The 20,931-nt window shown below is 43.0% G+C and overlaps 1 protein-coding gene across 1 annotated transcript in view; it reads right to left on the reverse strand.

Annotated features, from left to right (window-relative positions):
• The window catches only part of LOC147677896 (uncharacterized), a 104,452-nt gene that overhangs the window by 13,696 nt on the left and 69,825 nt on the right, over nt 1-20,931 (reverse strand). The window contains exon 5 of the mRNA XM_086945791.1: nt 9,244-9,368. Coding sequence (XP_086801917.1) covers nt 9,244-9,368 — 125 coding nt within the window. The remainder of the gene's footprint in view (nt 1-9,243; nt 9,369-20,931) is intronic.

Genomic DNA, 20,931 nt, shown 5'->3' on the forward strand with positions numbered 1-20,931 from the left:
CACTGGCTGAATAATAATTACCCTCTCCCACCAGCCATCAGAAGTAACATTCTAATGGTTGAAAGGGTACCATGGGTTGGGTATAATAAAAAAAGGGTTCAGGGCGACTGTGTGGTAATAACTTTTGAGAACCCACACACCGCCGAATATATCACAATGAGGGCCCCAAGAAACAATGGTCTCTCGATAGTGGCCAGGGCATTATCTTATTTTTACCCTGATGGGGAACATCCGGATAATCGATGGAGCTGGACCAGGGACAACAGACATCAAAGAGCCAGAAATGGTGTGGACTTTGACAGGAATCAATATAATACACGATGGGGAGGAGGAATTGAAGACGGGTGGAATGTAGTGAAATATAGGGGGAGGACCCCTCACTTTCCCACGCAAAGGTATGACCCGGGTTGGTATGGTAACCAGCAATTTCCTCCGATCACTCCGTGTTATAACCGGTTTGACTGCCTGGAAATGGTGGATTGACTCCCTGAGTCAAAAGAGGTTCTTAAGGCCCCTACGCCTGTAAACCTGGACTTGATTAATCTACCATGGTATGAGGTGACACACGAAATCCAAGCGGTGGCCGAGACAACACAAGGGGATCAGGGCGGTCAAACTGGGGACATTGCAGAAGTGGTACCTACAGAAGAATTTTGTAAGGTGGTTTTTTGGAACGTTGCCGGTTTAAAACAAAAAATTCCTAATCCATTTTGGGATGACGTAATTTCCGGTGTAGGCATACTAGCCTTACAAGAAACATGGGCCACCGCACCGATCCATTTAAATGGTTACAAAACCTACTTTACTCCTGCGGTGGGGGGTTCCCATGGTAGACCCAAGGGTGGCTTGATTACGTATATATCAAACCTGCTAGTTTATGACAAGATCTTCTTCTCTCCAGGATCCAGTTACTATCAGAAAATAGTGATAGATGTAAGACAGGGTCCAAGGATCGTCCTCTTAAATTTTTATAATAATTTTATAAGTAGCATGATTAAGGACGTACTCGCCACAATAACTGTGGACATACAGTCTGAAATTGATTAAAAAAAGGGGCGAAGTAATGATAATGTGGGGGGGTGATTTTAATTGCACATTGTGTAAAAAGGGCCACAAGGGTATGTGTGGCCTGATGTTAGAACAGGACATTAATTTGACGCACTTTGAACATACCCTACTTGGTGATTCACTAAATGAGATGCTTTTTAATTTTGATTTTGGATTTATAAATGAGTTAGCCAACCATACAACGCCATTTGTACCAACTTTTGTGGGACGGGGGGCCTTAACTCTTATTGATTTTAGTTTGTGTACAAATAGCTCTGCTGGAAGATTGGTAAGCTCTAGCATAATGGATTTACCCTTGAGTGACCACCTCCCACAGGTATTAACAATGGAGAACCTATTCGTTCCATCCAATAACGTAGTAATTTCTAAGCATATGGCGCAGGATGTGAAGTTAGGTTCCCAAAATGGTTATACTCTTAAATGGAGTAAAGTGGTCCCGTATGATTTTTTGTCCAAATTGATGAGTAAGTGTCTGGATAGCTTTTCGATCTGTCTGAATGAACATGCGGAGAGTAATGAAATTTTACTTCATTTTAATATAATTGCTACTACAGTTAGGGAGGTTTTGTGGGTTACGAGAAAAAAATCCCTAAAGTCAAATAGGAAAAGGTTTGACAAAACATGCACTAAAGCCTTAACAAAGCTTAGACACGCTATCCACAAAAGACCACGGGATGTAATTTTAATTAGAGAATTGAGGAGGGATTATAACACAGTACTGAAGGAGAGGAAGGACCTGATTAAAAAGGACGCTTGGGACGAATTATGCTCAGCGTCACAATCAAAAGATTCGGCCGCCTTTTGGATGGTCATAAACACTCCTCTCCTGTTCGAGAAAAAAGCACGTATGGAGATCGCCGTCACAGAAGATGAGTGGGTGACTCATTTTTCCTCCCTCTATAGGGCCGTTGATTCAGTGCACGATACAGGTCATGACCCTATGCTAGATCCATCTAAAGCACTGGTTGTAACTTTACCTGAAGTCCTTGCGAGCCTGAAGGCGACTAAGGGGGGCAAGGCGGCTGGACCCGATGGCATACCAGCCGACCTTTATAAGGCCAATACTGATCTATGGGGGCCATTGCTAGCCCAGCTTTTTAACGTTGCCTTGGCAAAAGGTCTAATCCCTACCTGGTTTACATCAATTATAGTCCCGATATACAAGAAAGGCGATAGGCTGAACTGCACATGTTACAGGCCAATTTCTTTATTGGACTCCTCCGTAAAAATTCTTGGGAGAGTGGTTTTACTTAAGTTGCAAAGCTGGGCAGAAGAAAATGGGGTGGCAAGTGATTTTCAATATGGGTTCCAAAGGGGATTAGGGACCATAGAGCAAGGTTTAAATTTGTTTATCCTGCAACAGAAGTATATAAGGGTCAAAAAACAACGCCTATACCTCACTTTTGTTGACTTATCGTCAGCCTTTGACTGTGTGTCACACAATAAACTGTGGGCAATTATGGCTGAATTGGGGGTAGACAATGCTATTATATGCTTCTTGAGAGACTTATACTCCGGTGCTACTGCAACTGTCCGGTATGGGAAAGAGGGAAAATGTAGCAGACACTTTGGGATTGGTCGTGGTGTACGCCAAGGGTGCGTCTTAGCACCTTTTCTATTCTTGCTATATACAAATGGTTTGGAGCGTCGCCTCGTGCAGGAGGGCAGGGACATGCCTATGGTGGGGGGAAGGCCCGTCCCTGCCCTGCTGTACACTGATGACGCAGTCCTGATGGCACGCACCCCATGGCACTTCAAACTTTGGTTACATCTTTTAATAGCTTCATGCTTAGCTTGGACTTGAAAATTAATTGCTCCAAAACACTGTCTATGTATTGTGGGACAAGAACAACCAGGCATTTGAAGCCAATTTTTATAAATTCCAATCCTTTAGAGAAGACCGCTACTTTCCCATACCTGGGCATTTTGTTTCACGAAAGTGGTTCATGGACGTCTGCAATTAATGCTAGAACCCTGCTATTTTCCAAAACTATCATGGCCTTACAATGTTTCATGAAAAAGCTAGGAAAGAAACCCATAAAGGAAATGTTAACTATCTATAATGCTACTTGTATATCTGTAGCTACTTATGGCTCAGGATTGTGGGGCTACTCGAATGTTAGTTCAATTCAAATCATGGAAAATAAGTTTCTACGCCACATTTTGTCCGTACCTGAGAGCACTGCGGCCCATATATGTCATGCTGAGTTGGGCGTGGTGTTTGTGACTGATATAATTATGATTAGGGCTCCCGGTTTTATGGTATTTATTTTTTGACCATTTCCGTCTGTATTTATCCATATTTATTTTTTGGGCATTTTTTCTGTATTTATCCACATTTATTTTTGCCACACGCAAAAGACGCCACTACAGCTAGTATTTTTCCGCATTTATTTAAATTGACAATGCACACCAGCGTCGGGTTGTTATTGGTCAACACAATGCATTCATCTGAAAACTTTGCCATTGTAGTACACGCACATGTGCATTTCAAGAGACTTTGCAGACATTGAGGCTCTTAGCATGCAGGTGGAAACTCCCCACCTGGGGACCTGGCCTGACCCGCTAATTCTCGCAATCTGGGAGCTGGATTACAGTGAGAGCTCCTGGAGGGGCCCTCTCCCTCACCTACCCACCCTACTAACACACCTGACCACAGTTCATGCCCATCCAAATTTACCGACTTCAACTCAACAAGCACACATGTTACGTATTCCTCTCTCAGTTGTTTCAGCCTGCTGCTGTCATCTCCCATACATACCATGGTCCTTCCTAAATTTTTAGCTTCATTCCCAGTTACCGAAATTGCAGCAGTATGCTGGTAGTATTCACTACCCCACAATAACGAGTCCTACATGATTACTGTGGAAATTAGTTCAATGTACAGCTGCCAATCTACGATTTTGCCACATGAAGGTGTGCTCAAATTGTATGATCATTAGAAATGTCACTTCGGAAGGCATAAATGGTTGCAATTGTTGTAAGTGATATAAAACCCAATAAATACATTTCTTTTAAAAGATGGAGATTGTCACAACTGGAAAGAGGGATTGGAAGAGAAGGTTAGGTGTTGCTTGTACCAGGAAAGAGAATGAGTCTGTGCGGAAATGGAGGTCGAATTCGCTAAGATTTTCATACATAGTGCGGACAATAATTTTCCATTTCCATAGATGGAACTAAGCCTTTATTCAGAGCTGATGTGTGTTGGATAATTTGTAAATATATGGGCTGTTAATTTGTCTCTAGTTGGTAGAGGTATGATAATAGCAGCTGCTGCATTGCACCACTTTAGATCACTTATGTGTGTCACACTAGCGCTACCACGAAGACTAAGTAAATATGGACTTAAGTGTCTTGAAGGAAAACAGCATATGCTTGCAGTACCACAGGCCTTTACTAGGGCTCTGAGAGTAAGGATAAAAAGCCTACAGTAACGTATACTGTTACCAGATGTCCCGAAAGTGAAGCGCACAAGCCTGCTACTGTTACCAGGTGTCCTGAGAGTATGACGCAAAGGCATGCTGTCCCACAAAATGTTACTAGGTGTCCTGAGAGTGAGGTACAAAAGTCTGCAGTACCACAAGCAAGTCGCACTTTGGTTCAAGCCACGGGGCATGCTGCTGGGCCTGGTTTTCTACGCTTTTAGGCAGAATGGGCACCCGAGAACTGGACTGTTTGCATTCTTATTCTGGAGGAGGGCTGCAACATTAATGAATACACAGGAGAAGTCAGCCACTGTAATGCTCATAGGGGCTGCCTAGAAGCGACTGAGATTAAACCCTCAGGACTGCAGTGCTGGGATAAATGCCAGGAGTGACCGTACCGAATTCGGGGGCTTAATCTCTCTGTCCCTCTGCAGCCTCGGGCTCCTGCCCTCCCTCCCCCACCCCATGTACGCAGCACCAGCTGTTTGCATCCCCGGTGCTACTGGAAAGCCCTCGCTCTTAAGGCATACAAGGAGTCACCTCTACAGCTGACTATGCGCTCTCTTATACAACCACCGGATGAACACTTGTCACTTGGCTTTCTCCTTCTAGTGCTAGCTCCCGTCACCGCACCCTCACTCCTTCTGCTTGATCCCAGACCCCTACCTCTTACTCCTCTCATTCCACTACCCCCAGGCTACTCCGTCCCACTCCCCTTTTCAGATTGTATTCTATCATGCCACACTTCCCATCACTCATATAATCATCATCCTCACTCAAGCCACCACGAGCCCCCATCAAGTGCCCTCTTGTTTTTCTTGCACCCCTTTTCATAGCACTTCCTCATTGTCTCAGGCCACCTTCTCCCCCTACCCTGCCCTCCAGCCATAAGTTTTCCTCTACCGAGTCTGCAGACATCCATTTCGCCCCTCCTATTACGCCCCACGCCCTCTGCCTACCATACAGCTCCCACCTTGGACACCCATCCCTCCTCGTCCTGGCTCCTGCACCTCTCCCGCCACCCCTCCTGCCGTTTACGGGTGCTATCATGTTGCCCCTTCTCATTCTCCTGACGCTCGTCCTAAATCCGAATCAGACAAGAAAAACCAAAGATGAACACCGGGGATGCGAACAGCTGGTGCTGCGTAGGTGGAGGCAGGAGGGCAGGCGCTCGAGGCTGCAGAGGGCCAGACAGAGGCAGGAGCGGCTTTTGAGGATATCGAGCTGTTCACGTATATAGGAAGTAGGAGAAACAGGCAGGTGAGCCCCCAAAATAGAGGACAAATGTTACCAGGGCGGGGCTGGAGGTATTAGCACGCCCACACTGTGATGCTTGTAAACAACCGGTATTGGCTCAGGGTCACTTGAAGACCCTGAGCCAATAGGTCCACAGAACGTCACGGGAAGGAATCCACGTCACTGGAAGGAATCCCCAGAATCTGAGCAGGGCACGGCAACTTTGAACAAAGGCAGCAGCGCAGCAAAATGTACTCATTTACTCGTATTTTTCCGCTTCTACATATAAATACAGACAAAGGAAAAAAACTTTTCCGTCTGTATTTATATGTAAAAATCCGTAAATACGGAAAACCGGGAGCCCTAATTATGATTCAGCCAATTCTACTCTGGCACAGGGTTTGGACAAATGAAGAATGCGTGGTTAACCGGGCTATTTTAAAGGACATTCTTGTACTGGATAATATTAACAACTTCAAATGGATATGTTATGTCAGAAACTTTCTTAAAGAATTAAGTCGTGCCCAATATTTTGAGGACCCGTTATCAATGGCACATATATCAAGAAAAGGTTTGAAAAATCTGTGCATTGCCCACCTCAGGGTCAAAAGACAAACGGAGGAAGTAAAAATAAAGACGGTTTCTGCTCACCAAGTGATTATAAATGGAGAGAAATTACAGCCATACTTGTCACTATATATGTCCAATCATGAACGTTTCCTTTTAACCCGGTTCAGACTTAACATTCTATTTAGGCTATTATCTTTTCCTATGATGAATTGTTGGACGAAAGAACTATGTCCTTGCCTATGTGATGATGTTTCCCCACAATCTGATATCCATATTTTATTCTTTTGTAAATTTTATCTACTTTATCGAAGAAAACTTATCATTCCCATACTCAAAGAGTTAAATGTATATAGATGCCGCTTAGCGTTTTTAGAGTGTCAGAAAATGGAAACTGTTTTTATGGTAGCATCCCTTGCTGAATTTTTTAAATCAGTTTTTAAGTGTCGTAAATCAATCCAAATCAACTAATTCTTTTCATGCTGTATATATGCATTTCTTCTGGGTGTCTTTTTATGTGTTTTTATTATTTTTTCTTTTAAATGATCATCTGACCTATGTAAATTGTACCTTTTCATGCTACTTTTATGGTTATTCTTTGTTTTTAACCGAATAAAGTACTTTTGAATCTTGAACCTTGACATGGCCCAAGGCACCTGCTAGTGGCACAGCTTGGGACATTATAATCCGAATACTCCTGCCAGTAAACCTGTCCCATGGAGCCAATTTCAAGAGCGATCACCCTTCTTTCTGATGAGCTTTCTGGTAAAGTCCTTAAAAGTCAGCCTTATATCTTGCCAAGACAAGGGCTCTCCGATAATAGGTTTAATAACTACTCCAGGCCTAGATTATATGGTATTTAAGGACACCGAACCTCCATCCTGCCAAAGAGGACAAACATGCAGGCACAGGTCAATTAAAAGCCTGTGATTATCTCTGTAGTTGTTATTGTTCCCACTGGTCAGTCCACGCTACGTAGGAAGATTAGCAAACAGACAAAGAAAAGCCTGAGAGTGTGGCGCGAAACAGCACAGAGGTACTCCTAAACCAATCCTTCCCTGACAGTCATGGTAATCATCAGGTCCCAAAATTCAGACACATAGGGAGAAGCCAGCTCTAGCTTCTTATGGTCCTGGCCAATGATAGTCCCATGAATTTCTGGTGTGTATGCATTCTCTGGAATTTCGTTCGAAGCCTTTGCCAGATGAAAACAATCATAAACATAAGTAGATGCTGCCACTAAGAAACCAACGAAAATTAGCCCCATTGTAGCAGATCCAGTCAAGGCATTAGTGGGACTCTGCATCAGAAAAATCAGTCTCTTTCACAGAGTTCCATAATTAATCAAAAAAATCAAACTAATTGTATTAGGGGTGCAAGAGGGAAGGTGGATGAGACACAACCTCATCTATTCTTAGCAGCCACAGGGGCCATCAACCCACGACCGTTCCTTTTATCTGAGCTAATTGGCTCAACATATTCCCCAGTCCTGTGATTTCCTACTCTTATGATATGTGGTACTTTTTGCAAGAAGAATGGTATTGTCTCATCTCTGAATACAAATGTACCTTGACCAAAAGTACTAAGGGAGCAACCATACCTCTCCCCACCCACTTGGATTCAATTAGGACCTCTCTTACAGAAATTCCTCTCTGTGGTCATCTAGTTCTTTCTGAAGCTCTGCTGCCAATCAGCACTGATCTGTCAGAGGTTTCATGTAGGGTCTCTTCTTGATCACAATTTGGCTTTGCAACTGTGTATGTGCAAACTGGAGTATCCTGCATCATGTTTCAATCTCAGGTTTTGGAGACATCCGCAACACTAGAAAGGGCTACTTAAAACAAACCAAACAATGGTTCTTTTTAGATGAATCAATCAATTCAGGAGCTGATCCAGTCTCTTGCCCCAGAAAAGTGCTACCTCCGACCTTTCTTTAATAAATGTGGATGATAAAGCGAGGGCCACTATTTACTTCCATCTTCTGTGTTTTTTTGCCTCGTCTGTGCGAAAAACAAAGACACGACCCAGATGATGGATCCCAGTCCCTTGTTCTTCTCTGTGGAAGCACACCCTGTATTAGTCATCTTACTCTTTTGAAGCTCGAATGTGTGTACCAGTCCAATATGTTTTGTACAGTGCGTTTTCAAATTTGTTACTCTCCTTTGACCTCCCCGAACCCTTCTCTCATTCCTTCCCCGCATTATCCAAAAAGATCTTTGCAAGCCAGAGAACACAGGATTCTGGCTTACAGAGACATGGGGGCCCATTAGGATGGCGGGCGGATTGCCCCCGCCAGGCTGGCGGTAGCCACCGCCGGCCTGGCGGGGGCAATACGACCGCCATCCGCACCTAAATTCCCCCCGCCATATTAGGATGGCGGGGGGACCGTGGCGGACGGAAAGACCGTCTGCCGCTTTTCTGCCCCAGCCGCAAAGTTTAATATGGTGGCAGTGTCTATTAGACACCGCCAGCCATATTAGCATTGCCCAAAACAGATGCCTTTCCGTGGCGGCGATGCAGCCACGGAAAGGCATTCCGTCTTCACTTTGGGGGCCCCCGGAGTGATGGACAGGTGGGGGGTGCACATGGGGGGTACCTGTGGTACCCCCCTGCATTTACATTAACAGTGCGGCAGGCACCGCACGGTGCCTGCCGCTTTGTTAATGTAAATGCAAATGTGCATTTTTAGCATTGTGGGCGGGCGGTGCTGAGAGCCCCGCCCGCCACAATGCTAAAAATGCAGGATGCGCCCGTCACTGTGGTGGGCGCATCCTAATACCCCCCACGGGACCCCCGCCCTTATGGCGGGCGGTTCCGAATTCCAATAGGATGGCAGGTGGACTAAGTCCGCCCGTCATCCTAATGTCCCCCCTGGTTTGCATACTGGACATTGGATACTTTGCACTTTAGATTATTCTAATAGGCATTAGAATGGTTCCTTACTGACCTCATTGAGCTTGCATGGAATGTTGGGATATTCCTCGCGGACCACCTGGCAGAAGGCTAGTGCCCCTGCTGCTCCCAAAGTCAAAAATCCTGTGCCAGGCATGAGAAGCCGCTCCCCAGCACCTCCTGGAAAACAAATGAAGTAATACTTGGGTCTGGTGCAGAACAAGCAGTGTGAGAAGCACTATGTAAATTTGTGAGGGTTCATCTAATCGTACATCTGAAGAATACAGGTTTTATTATACTGCCCAAAGGATGTATGCCTAGGTGATTCAGTTCATAAACTCTCAAAGTCACCCATGATTCTTGTTCCTATGAAATCTCTTTAACCTTGTTTATAAAACACAACCGGGCAAACGTGTAAGACTAGGAGCCCAGGGCAACAGCCGATCAAAAAATGGTTTCATCAGAAATACTTCATAAGTGATAGAAATTTATGGTCAGTAGACCAAAAAGGGCCATCAGTAAATCCAAGGGGATGAGTAGCAGGACTGCAATACTCACAGTTATAGGAGTTTGGCCAATAAATGTGTGACTGTGTTTCTGCAGTGATTTCTGAAAGATTTTGCCCAGTATTTCACCATGAGATCTCATCAGCAATCAAAGTGTTGGGTGGAATACTCCCAATCCACAGAGTTAACACAGATGTTGTAATCCCAATTTGGCTGGTAACTCCTGTTGCTGGCCAAATTGGTACTACAGGGACATATGCAAAGAGGCCGTAAGTCCACATAACTCTCCTGACCCGACAACCCTTTACGTCATATTTATTTGGGACCAAGACCAAAGTACTCCAGTATTTAGCTTTAGTAACAGCTATGCAGGCATGAGTTATATTTGTAGGATCAGCCAACACATAGTTAAAACATGCTTTAAAAATTGTTTATTACATGCACAATACAAAAATAATTAAGTGCATACATAAGAAACAAAAGTTCTCTTACATTTCCTGAGATATAGCCACTGCTGAATTAGTACAGAGTTTGATTCCATTTAAGGCAGCAACGAGAGCTGCCTGTTTTGACACCCTTAACCTCTTGCTCATTTTTCAGCACTTCAAAAAGGAGGAGATTTGGGCAGTGAACAGATCAGTAACAGAGCATCAGTTTCCGATTTGTCTCTAAAAATGTCCAGTGGGGAAGAAAGAGTGACTTACCTGTCATATTGTTGTGAGTGAACAACACATGAGTTGTATTTCACAATATAACATGTTCTCAAATAATCAAATGCACGTACAATATGCAATTTCGGATTGTTCAAGTGGAATACCTTTTGAGGGATATATGGCAAGGATCACTGACATAATATCGATTACAAAAATATAGACTTACCAAAATATCGATGACAAAATATAGAATGCAAAAATATCGAATTCCTATCTACAAACAGGTAAGTACAAAAATATCGAATCAAAAATATTGTTGTAAAAATTATAGTTAGCAAAAATATCGATTTTTTTAAATGTCTTAAAAGTAATTTTAAATTAATGAAATAATAAATATAATGAACTAAAACATACTTAAAAATACTTAAATAACTTAAAATTAATAAATAATTAATTTAAGTCATAAAAAAACATACAATTTTATTTTTTAATACATATATAAATATATATATATATATATATATATATATATATATATATATATATATATATATATAATATATATATATATATATATATATATATATATATATATATATATATATATATATATATATATAAACTTAAAATTCAAAAATTCATAAAAAATTATACAATATTTTTACCGTAGGATACCGGGAGGGTAAAATTTACTATTACCACTCCAGTGAGTGCAACAGTAGGGAAAACGTGGGATAGCGTAGGGGTGAAGATTACTATTCCCACTCCAGAGAGTGCAACAGTAGGGAAAGCGTTGGATAGCGGGAGGGTAAAAATTACTATTCCCACTCCAGAGAGTGCAACAGTAGGGAAAGTGTTGGATAGCGTAGGGGTAAAAATTACTATTCCCACTCCAGAGAGTGCAACAGTAGAGAAAGCGTTGGATAGAGTAGAGGTAAAAATTACTATTCCCACTCCAGAGAGTGCAACAGTAGGGAAAGCGTTGGATAGCATAGGGGTAAAATTTACTATTCGCACTCCAGAGAGTGCAACAGTAGGGAAAGCGTTGGATAGCGTAGGGGTAAAAATTACTATTCCCACTCCAGAGAGTGCAACTGTAGGGAAAGCGTTGGATAGCGTAGGGGTAAAAATTACTATTCCCACTCCAGAGAGTGCAACAGTAGGGAAAGCGTAGGATAGCGTAGGGGTAAAAATACTATTCCCACTCCAGAGAGTGCAACAGTAGGGAAAGCGTTGAGTAGCGGGAGGGTAAAAATTACTATTCCCACTCCATAGAGTGCAACAGTAGGGAAAGCGTTGGATAGCAGGAGGGTAAAAATTACTATTCCTACTCCAGAGAGTGCAACCGTAGGGAAAGCGTTGGATAGCGTAGGGGTAAAAATTACTATTCCCACTCCAGAGAGTGCAACAGTAGGGAAAGCGTTGGATAGTCTAGGGGTACAAATTACTATTCTCACTCTAGTGAGTTTAACAGTAGGGAAAGTAATGATTTAATATAATATTAAAAATAAATTAAATATCAATACCAATAAAAAATTAATTAAAATTAATTACCAATTTAATATTATGTCATATTTATTCAATTAGAAATACAAATAAATATTAGTTATTACAATTAGTTACCTATTCATAATTACTTAACAACTAATTAATTTTCAATAACAAAAACTAATTAATAATACAAATTAATACCAATTAATAATTAATTGCCAGTAAATTAATTATCAATACACAAAAAGTATTTTAATATGTAATTAATTACAATTAAATTACTTCCCACCCTATTCCCCTTTAAACCCACAACCCGCTATGGAAAATAAATTAATAAAATTAACATAATTATCAATTAATAAAAATGTATTACCATTTAAAAATTAATTAACAATAAATTCTAAATGAATACTAATAAATAAATAAAAATATTTAATTAATTACAATTAAATTACTATTCCCCTAAAAACCCACAACCCGCTACAGAACTAAAACGCAAAATTAAATTGAAAATAATTAGTAATTTCTAAAAATGTATATTTAATTCAATATAATTTTAATTAATTCCCACCCTATTCCCCTATATACCCACAACCCGCTACAGAATTAAATTACTCAAAAATTAAATAACATAAAATTCATTACTTAAAATAAATTACAAAAATAATATACACTTTTCACACATATACTAACATACAAAACACTTTAAAAAATTCAATATTATTAAAAATGCGATATATTTTAATACCTATATTATATACTTCGATCTTTTGATTTTTTATATTTTGAAAATCGATATTATATTACTTACCTTCAATTCGATATTGTTCACCTCTATATTGTGTCCATTCGATATTTTGTCCATTCTATATTTTTACTATTCTATATTTTGTATTCAATATTATTTCTAGTTACACTTGGCAAAGTTCATTACATTTGTGTTAATTGTTGTCAAGCTTCATGCACTCACAATACATTTCAAAAGATGTAAAGAAATGGGACATGATTCACAAACTGCATTTTGCCATACATTAAGTATTACTACAGTAATATTACTTACTTTACAGTAATAGTACTTACTACATAATGCCATTCACAAATCTACTAGTGTAAATCTCCCTCTCCCATCTTTCCTATGGGGAGAACCTCTCATATGTAAGTTTACTATTCAATAATAAATGTGGAAGGGATCAGGGGGTGTATTTGAAAAATGTGACATACTTACTACAAAGTAGGTGTGGTTATGGGGGAGTAAGGAGTAGCTAAGTGAGGAACGGGGGGTAGAGTAAGCTCATTCCTCTTCTAAAACTGTAATTGTACAGTTACCACAGCCAAAAAAGGGCCACAAACAATTGTAAATGTAAGTCCAGCACCACACATGGCCAACCATTGGTGTGGCACACCCCTCCATGGAAAATAATGGAGGTACACACTTAAAATACAATTGAAAGGAAATAATTTGAATTATTAAAAATTATTAAAAATATAAATACATTTATTTCAATGTTAATAATTGATGTAAAAATATTATTTTTTGTTTTAACATTTTACTAACCTTTTTTATATTTATAAATGCATGCAGCATTATTTTTTTGTTAAATTATAATTAAATTACTTTTGAATATTGCATATATCATTATTAAGTATTAATAAATAACAAAAAAAGTGTTATTTTAGATGGGAATTTTTTCAATTTCAACTTTGGGAAATAGTGTTAATTACATTTTGGGGTCGATTCCGATTCGGGAAACAAATTCGCACGACGATTCATATTCGTAGCCGTTTCCGTACGAATCGTACAAATCCATCCGAATCGAGTAGTACGATCCGTAGGAAAAGAATACGTACGAATGTGCGCCAACCGTACGAAAAGCAAGGTAAAATCCGTACGATGCAGGACCCTCACAGTGAACCGTACAAATTGTAAATATGCTGTATGACCCAACAAGTACGATCCGGACCGGGGAATAAGAACGCGATTCGTACGGAAAACGTTGTATGAGCAATTCATACGGATAACCACACATTCACATACACACCGTACCCCTGCAATCATGGGGGTATGCACCGTACCCCTATGCACCGTACACCCATGCACCGTACACCTGCACACCGTACACCCATGCACCGTACACCTATGCACCGTACACCCATGCACCGTACGCCTATGCACTGTACCCCGATGCACCGTACCCCTACGCACCGTACCCCTAAGCACCGTACCCCTGCAATCATGCGGTGCACTCGCTTACCCGGGGGGGTCCGTTACGCACACGCTACGAGTTAGAAATCTGCTTTTATGGACATTTTATACTCCCGTAGAAAAAGAGTCAAACGGAGTGTTGTCGTAACAAATCTTACTTGCTTGGCCAGAAAAAGCTGCTTCGATTCGTATTTGCATATTGCGTGTTCCGAATGCGATTTGTACGTATTTTCGAGTTGTATGGTCTTTCGTACGATTCGTACGGAGATCTGCTTTGAGTTCAGATCGCACTTCATCGTACGTACGGGGACGTTGAGTATGTACGATTCGTACGGGTAAAATGCTCTATACGGCTATTCGTAGGGGATTTTACTGATTCGGAATCAATCCCTATATATAGTAAAAATATTTACATTTCAAATTTGCATTAAGTTATTAATGGAGCAGCATTTTTTTATTTTGCTCTGCATTTAAAATAAATATATACAATTCATTTATAATAATATTTAACATTAAAACATTTTTTACAAATTATTTTCAAAATTAGTAAACTTTTTTTTATTATCCTATACTTTGAGATCCCCACACCCAGGGCAGGCAAGCCATGTAAGTATACCCTTTTGAGTAACTTTACAATAGTGAATGGAGAATAGCAAAAAGTGAAAACATTATTCAAAGTGTAGGAGTAAACCTGCAAGTGTAGATTTACTCCTGTGTAAGTTTAGCTTTTTGAATAGGCTCAATAGTGTTGGGAAAACTGCATCTGATAGAGAATTCTAGCCACACATTCCTTGCCTTAGAATTATTCTTAGGCGTCAGACTGGATCAAGATTTTTTTTGTGAGCAGTAGGTGGTGCCGTAGGCACCGTCCTAGCCAGAAATTATGTGCACAGTTCCTATGTAGGCACCACCCCAACAAGCTGACAACAGTTCTTTTCTTTTCGAGCCAGTCAACACAGATCTGGAGAGAGCTACCCCCAGTCATTTTTTGACTGACCTTTTTCTTGAACTTTTTTGAGATCTTTCTCCTGGTGGTGCAGTGATGTTCAGTAGAAAAGCTGGCTTCAAGCCTTGCGGCACCCGTCACTGACAGATGTTGGTGACGCTGCTGCATTAACTTGAAGACCTGCATCGACTGCTGTGCAATGCAATCCAAGGCCTTGAAGGAGCGGTCCCTCAAGCTTTTTGCTGCTCGATGTGCGACGCAGCAACGATCTTGGTCAAGAGGAAGGTCCCGGGATAGTTCATGGAGTCATCTATCTTCGTTGCAGTGGAAGTCCCCTGGGTAAGTCTCTCAAGAATGAAAAGAGAAGTAACTTGAAGAGGTCTTGAACTTTACCCTGTCTGTCTAAGCCTGCTGACGAGGAAGCGTCATCATTCAAGGTCTGGCTCTGTGGTTGAGTTTGCACCTGGGCTGGCTCCATGCCTTTCTGACTTTCTGGGAGCTGGAGAAACCCCCCTCTCCAACTCTGAGAATTTCATGAGGAGAGGCACCTTGTATTTGGGTGGTCTGCTCCTGCTGGCACGCCTTCGGGCCCTACTGGTTTCACTGGCAGGTCTGCCCCGTCACAAGTTGGGCCTCTTGGATCTACTGATGGATCTGGTCCAGCACCTGTCATACCACTTTGACCATCCTTGATGACGGTTCTGATCTCGATGCTCCCAGAACCTCTGGCGCCCTCCAGCGTCGCCCTCCTCATTCCCGACTACGATACGGAGTGTGAGGGATGTCGCCCGGTGCCGATTGGAGCCTTGCCCTCCAGATGGCAGCCTGAGCCCTATTCCTACAGGCTAGGATTTGGGAAGGATTGGGAGGGGCCACTGGACCCTTTTGAATACGAGCCCCTAAACCCCAGCATGGATCGGTGTGAGGAATTGGCAAACGCCATTAGACTGGACACTTTCCCAGATACTGGCATGGTCTCTCCTCCTACCCTGGATATGGAAGAGAGACCTTCTTTTGCTATGGTGGTGAGAAGGGTGGCCGAGGTCCTGGACCTAAGCATGCCCTGAGTGGCAGTCAAGAGTAACGTCTTGATAGAGGTGCTTCAGCCGGGAGGGACCCCCTTAGAACTGCTTCTCCCATTTAATGGAGCCTTTCTGGATGTCCTGCTTGGGACCTGGCCAAGACCTGCACAGGTACTCCTGTGAACAGGACAATGGCCCGGCACCATCACCCCACCCCAAAGGTTGGTGGTTCAAACCTTCACTTCCAGTGTAGACCCAGGTGCATCCCCTACACCCCACTGCATAGGGAGTCCAAAAGGCTAGACACCTTCAGCAGCTTAAATGTTTTCTCCCACTATCCTGGCAATGAGGTCAGTGAACACTGCGTGTCTTTTGGGGAGTTACTACCATGCTCTGTGGGATTCAGTTGAGCAGGTGATGCCCATGGTTCCGGAGGATGCCAGGCCATACTCTCCCAGGCTATGGCAGACAGGAGAGATACAGCCTAGCTCATGATCAGATATGGGCTTGACATGAAAAACTCACTAGGAAGAGTGGTTCCTTCGTCACTGGCCTTACCGTGCCATGCCTGGCAGAGAACGAATGGCTTTTCAGGCGATGTCTAAGACTCTTGTATGGTCATGCCCTTTGATGGATTCTGTCTTTTGGGATATAAGGCGAACTCAGCGCTTGAGCACTTCAAGGATAGCACAGCTACGGTCAGGTCCTTAAGCCTTTCAATGGCCCCCTGCCAACTCCTGTCCACCTTTCACTCCTTTTGTGGCTACAAAGGGGCTTCCAGACACATCTCTATCTGCCCTGCAACCACAGCATGCAAGCTTCCCAGCCTCTGTATGGCAGAGGACTCAGTACCCCCAGACCCTGTGGGCTATGCAGCCAGAGCTCAGGCCAGTCCACCAACCCACAAGCATTAAACCTCTTTAGTTTGTCCTCCAACCATCATGGGCAACCAGTGGGAGGCAGGATATGCCATCACCTACACCACTGGAGGTCGATAACATCAGACCACTGGGTCCTCCAGATTGTCCAAAGGGGCTACATCCTCCACTTATTGACTACCCCTCCACCCATGCCACCCACGTGTGACAAGCTGATGGAGGACTCTCAATCCTTACTCCACCAGGAAGTGGTGGCTCTCTTGGGCAAGGGAGCCACAGAGAGTGTGCCAACACCAGAAGTAGGTTGTGGCAGTTACTCCCAGCTACTTTCTGGTGCCCAAAAAGAACTGAGGCCTTCATCCTATCCTAGACCTGCACCCTCTCAATTTCTTACTCAAAAAGGAGTAATTCTAAATGCTCATGCTCGCTCAAGTCCTTTCTGCCCTGGACCCGGGAGACATTCATGGTAGCGTTGGACGTGCAGGATGCATATTTCCACATTTCTACCCTGCCTACACACAGGCATTACATGCGGTTCATGGCGGGCCACAAGCACTTTCAGTTTGCCATCTTCCTTTTTGGCCTTACCAGACCCCCTCTGGTGTTTACCAAGGTGATGGTGGTAGTTGCAGCTCACCTGTGGAGATCAGGGCTTCCAGCCTTTCCTTATCTCGATGACTGGCTGTTAATCGTGGGCTCGTCGCAGGCAGTCGCCTCCCACCTCCAGACTACAGTGGACTACCTACACTCACTGGGGTTCACTATCACACCTGACTTCTCTCAGACGCTCCCTTTCATCGGAGCTGTCTTGACAAAGTGTCGTCTTTAGCTTATCCTCACGAATGGTGAGTCCAGGATACTCAGCCTCTATCCTGGGTTTGGGTGAGACTAACCAGGCCACGAAAAATCCCCCCAAAAATCCAAGTCCTGCAGGGTTAGTGACTTAAATAATCTACTCAACCTAATTATAATGCTCTTGACCCATAAACTGGTGTCAAATTATGTGACCATGGTCAAGTATTTTAAATCACTGATCCGCCATTTTCTTCTTAATCACATATGAGAGCACCTTCAAATAGGTGAGTTGAACAAATCTGCGTTTTTTTATTTCATTTAATAGACGAAACTTTTGCTCCATATACAATACAAATCTAGCCACATATAGGATACACATGACCGCTGACTTGCCTCTTAATTCATTAACCGCATTGTCATCAGGACGTGGGCAGGAATGTTTCTCAAACCATTCTGAAAAACGATCACCTTTTAATAAATACATACCTGAAGCGGTAATACACTTATTTGCAATCATCAGATTTTCCATTGAAATGGCAACATCATTTGCCATGGATGTGGTTTTACTGATAAAACTAGATTATAGTGTACAATGTTTGGAATCTAGTTTCTGCAAATATTTGGTATTTGCACATCACCAAGTAAAGTGTTCTGTTTTTGTTTGCTCCTACTTAAATCTTTGTTTGCATAACACTTCTGAAGTACAAAAAAATATTTTCTTTCATAATTCCTGATAATTTTTGACATATTTGTACTATTCATTCACGAGCTTTTAAGTGTTGTGTTTTAGAAAAAAAATTGACATCTTTCAGCCTTTTGTTTCATAATGTTTGTCGGTCATCTCACTTGACAAAACCTCTAGCAGAGGAAACAATTAGTTAAAAACAAAACTGACATTTGATCTGTCATTGAATAGAAAGCAAATGTGTCAAGATAAAAGCAAGCTTTAAAGAAGTTCACTCGTGTGAACGGACGGACGAATAGGTGCTAAAAATAGTTCACCTGATAAAATCTGACTCGTCGTAGCGAATGGGCAAGTAGATTTTTCGAGGCCTTCTGACTCTAATGCTGTTGGACCTCCTGCATCCTGCTTATGACACATGCCGACTGGCATATTCTGACTGTGCAGTGTGACTTGAAGTTCCAGTGGGCTCATCATCGTCAAAATCTTTCCAACATGGTCCAGATCTCGGACGGAGCTGCAAAAGATTTGCAGCAGACCCCTCTCTCTTCTCCAACCGGATCTCACAGTGGTGACAGATGAGTCACTCCTAGGATGGGGCGGCCATCTGGCAGAGGTGGAGATCAGAGGCCTCTGGTCTCCAGCGGAATCCCGACTCCACATCAGCCTACTGGAGCTCTGCGAGATCTGGCTGGCATTGAAAGACTTCTATCCTCCATCAAGGAAGGCTAGTTAATGTGTTCATGGACAACACCACCGCCATTTAGTACTGCAACAAACAGGGCAAGTGAGATATTGGAGTGGTTGACAAGAGTCCCTACACCTCCAAACAAGGCTGAAAAGTCAGGGCATATCCCTGGTGGGTCAACACCTGGTGGGTTCTCTGAACTCTAGAGTGGAGTAGCTCAGCCGAAGGTGTCTAGTAGATCACGAATGGCATCTACATTTAGAGGTGGTGCAAGGTCTCTTTCAGCTCTGTGGAGAACCTTGGTTAAATCTGTTAGCCACCCTTGAGAACGCGCAAAGTCAGCACTTCTGTGCGCTGGAGTTTCCAAGGTGATTCAGTAAAAGGGGGTGGCGATGAACAGAGTGTCTGAAATAAGCAGACCACTCTTACCCAGTCCAAAGATCAGGGCTTGATTCATCACCGTTTTTTAGCTCACTGCACCATCCCAGCTCAGAACCTGGCTACATGCAAATTAGTCTGACCCTGGCCCAGTGCATCATGGGAACAGAGCAGACCAAACTACCAAGCCAATTCTTAGACTGGGAAGGAAACAAGCTTCCGGGGACCGGTTTCTGGCATTTCAGCCGTCTTCGGCCCGGCTTGCTTGAATCCTGATGGTGCAATGAGCAAGGGACTCACATCTGAGTATACCCTTCCACGCTTATGGTGGACTAAAACGATTCAGAAAAGGGGGTGGTGATGAACAGAGTGTCTGAATTAAGCAGACCACTCTTACCCAGTCCAAAGATCAGGGCTTGATTCATCACCGTTTTTTAGCTCACTGCACCATCCCAGCTCAGAACCTGGCTACATGCAAATTAGTCTGACCCTGGCCCAGTGCATCATGGGAACAGAGCAGACCAAACTACCAAGCCAATTCTTAGACTGGGAAGGAAACAAGCTTCTGGGGTTTCCAAGGTGGCCCTCGCTCTGAGACACTTTTCATTTCAAGTGGAGCTCAGGCCTCCTTTATGCCTTTCCTTTGCCTATGCACCTGCTCCGTATTACAGATGTGGGCACATAGGCAAAAAACCCCTCAGAAGGCACACTGAGAGTGCGCCATCTAAAAGGTGGCGTATTGTCAGTGCGTCCTCTGATGGCAGGCCACGGGAGGGGGGAAAGAGGGTCCCATGGGATCTCTAATCCCCTTCGAAAGTGCAGGCAGGCTACCGCCTGCACTGTGAAAACACAGAGTGGATGTAAAGCAGGCGCCTGTTTTTCAAAGAAATGCGCTGCCCCCAGGGCAGCACGAGTTCGCTGCTGCCCTGGGGACAGTGCATTCATGGGAATAGGGTGCATTTTCACTTTTTGCACCCAGCGCACCTTTTTAAAGGTGCACCCGGCTCAAACAATGAAACTGCACTTTTACCATAATATGGCCCTTAATGTCAGTGTCTTAATGCTGCTTGAGAGCATGAAGTGATGCCAGCCTCACCGTGATGTGCACGCGGTGAAATCTTCGCGTGATGTGGGCGTCATCAAAAGGATGTCAATATTAAGCGTATATGGTGGTGCCGCAGTTGTCATATTGGATGTAGTAGAAGGAAGTTCCTGGAATACGTGAAGGACTGCAATGAACTGTGATGGAAGTGTAACTAAAGATAAAAGCCCAGGATAGTGTTGGCATAGTGAGTGTGGCAGTGTACAGGGTATGATTGGATCGCAATTAAATAAACTACCCATTACCACAGCGCAATTTCATTACGTGGCTAGAGAAGATATATATTATGGGTGTCACTCAAAATTAGCACCTTGCTAGAGTATGAATTTGGTTAACATGAGCATCAAATGGACTGTATGCACATTGATGTTATATGTTACGAAGTAGTAGGCTAACTCG

The sequence above is a fragment of the Lissotriton vulgaris genome, chromosome 12, assembly GCF_964263255.1.
Source record: "Lissotriton vulgaris chromosome 12, aLisVul1.2, whole genome shotgun sequence".
NCBI classification, from domain to species: Eukaryota; Metazoa; Chordata; class Amphibia; order Caudata; family Salamandridae; genus Lissotriton; species Lissotriton vulgaris.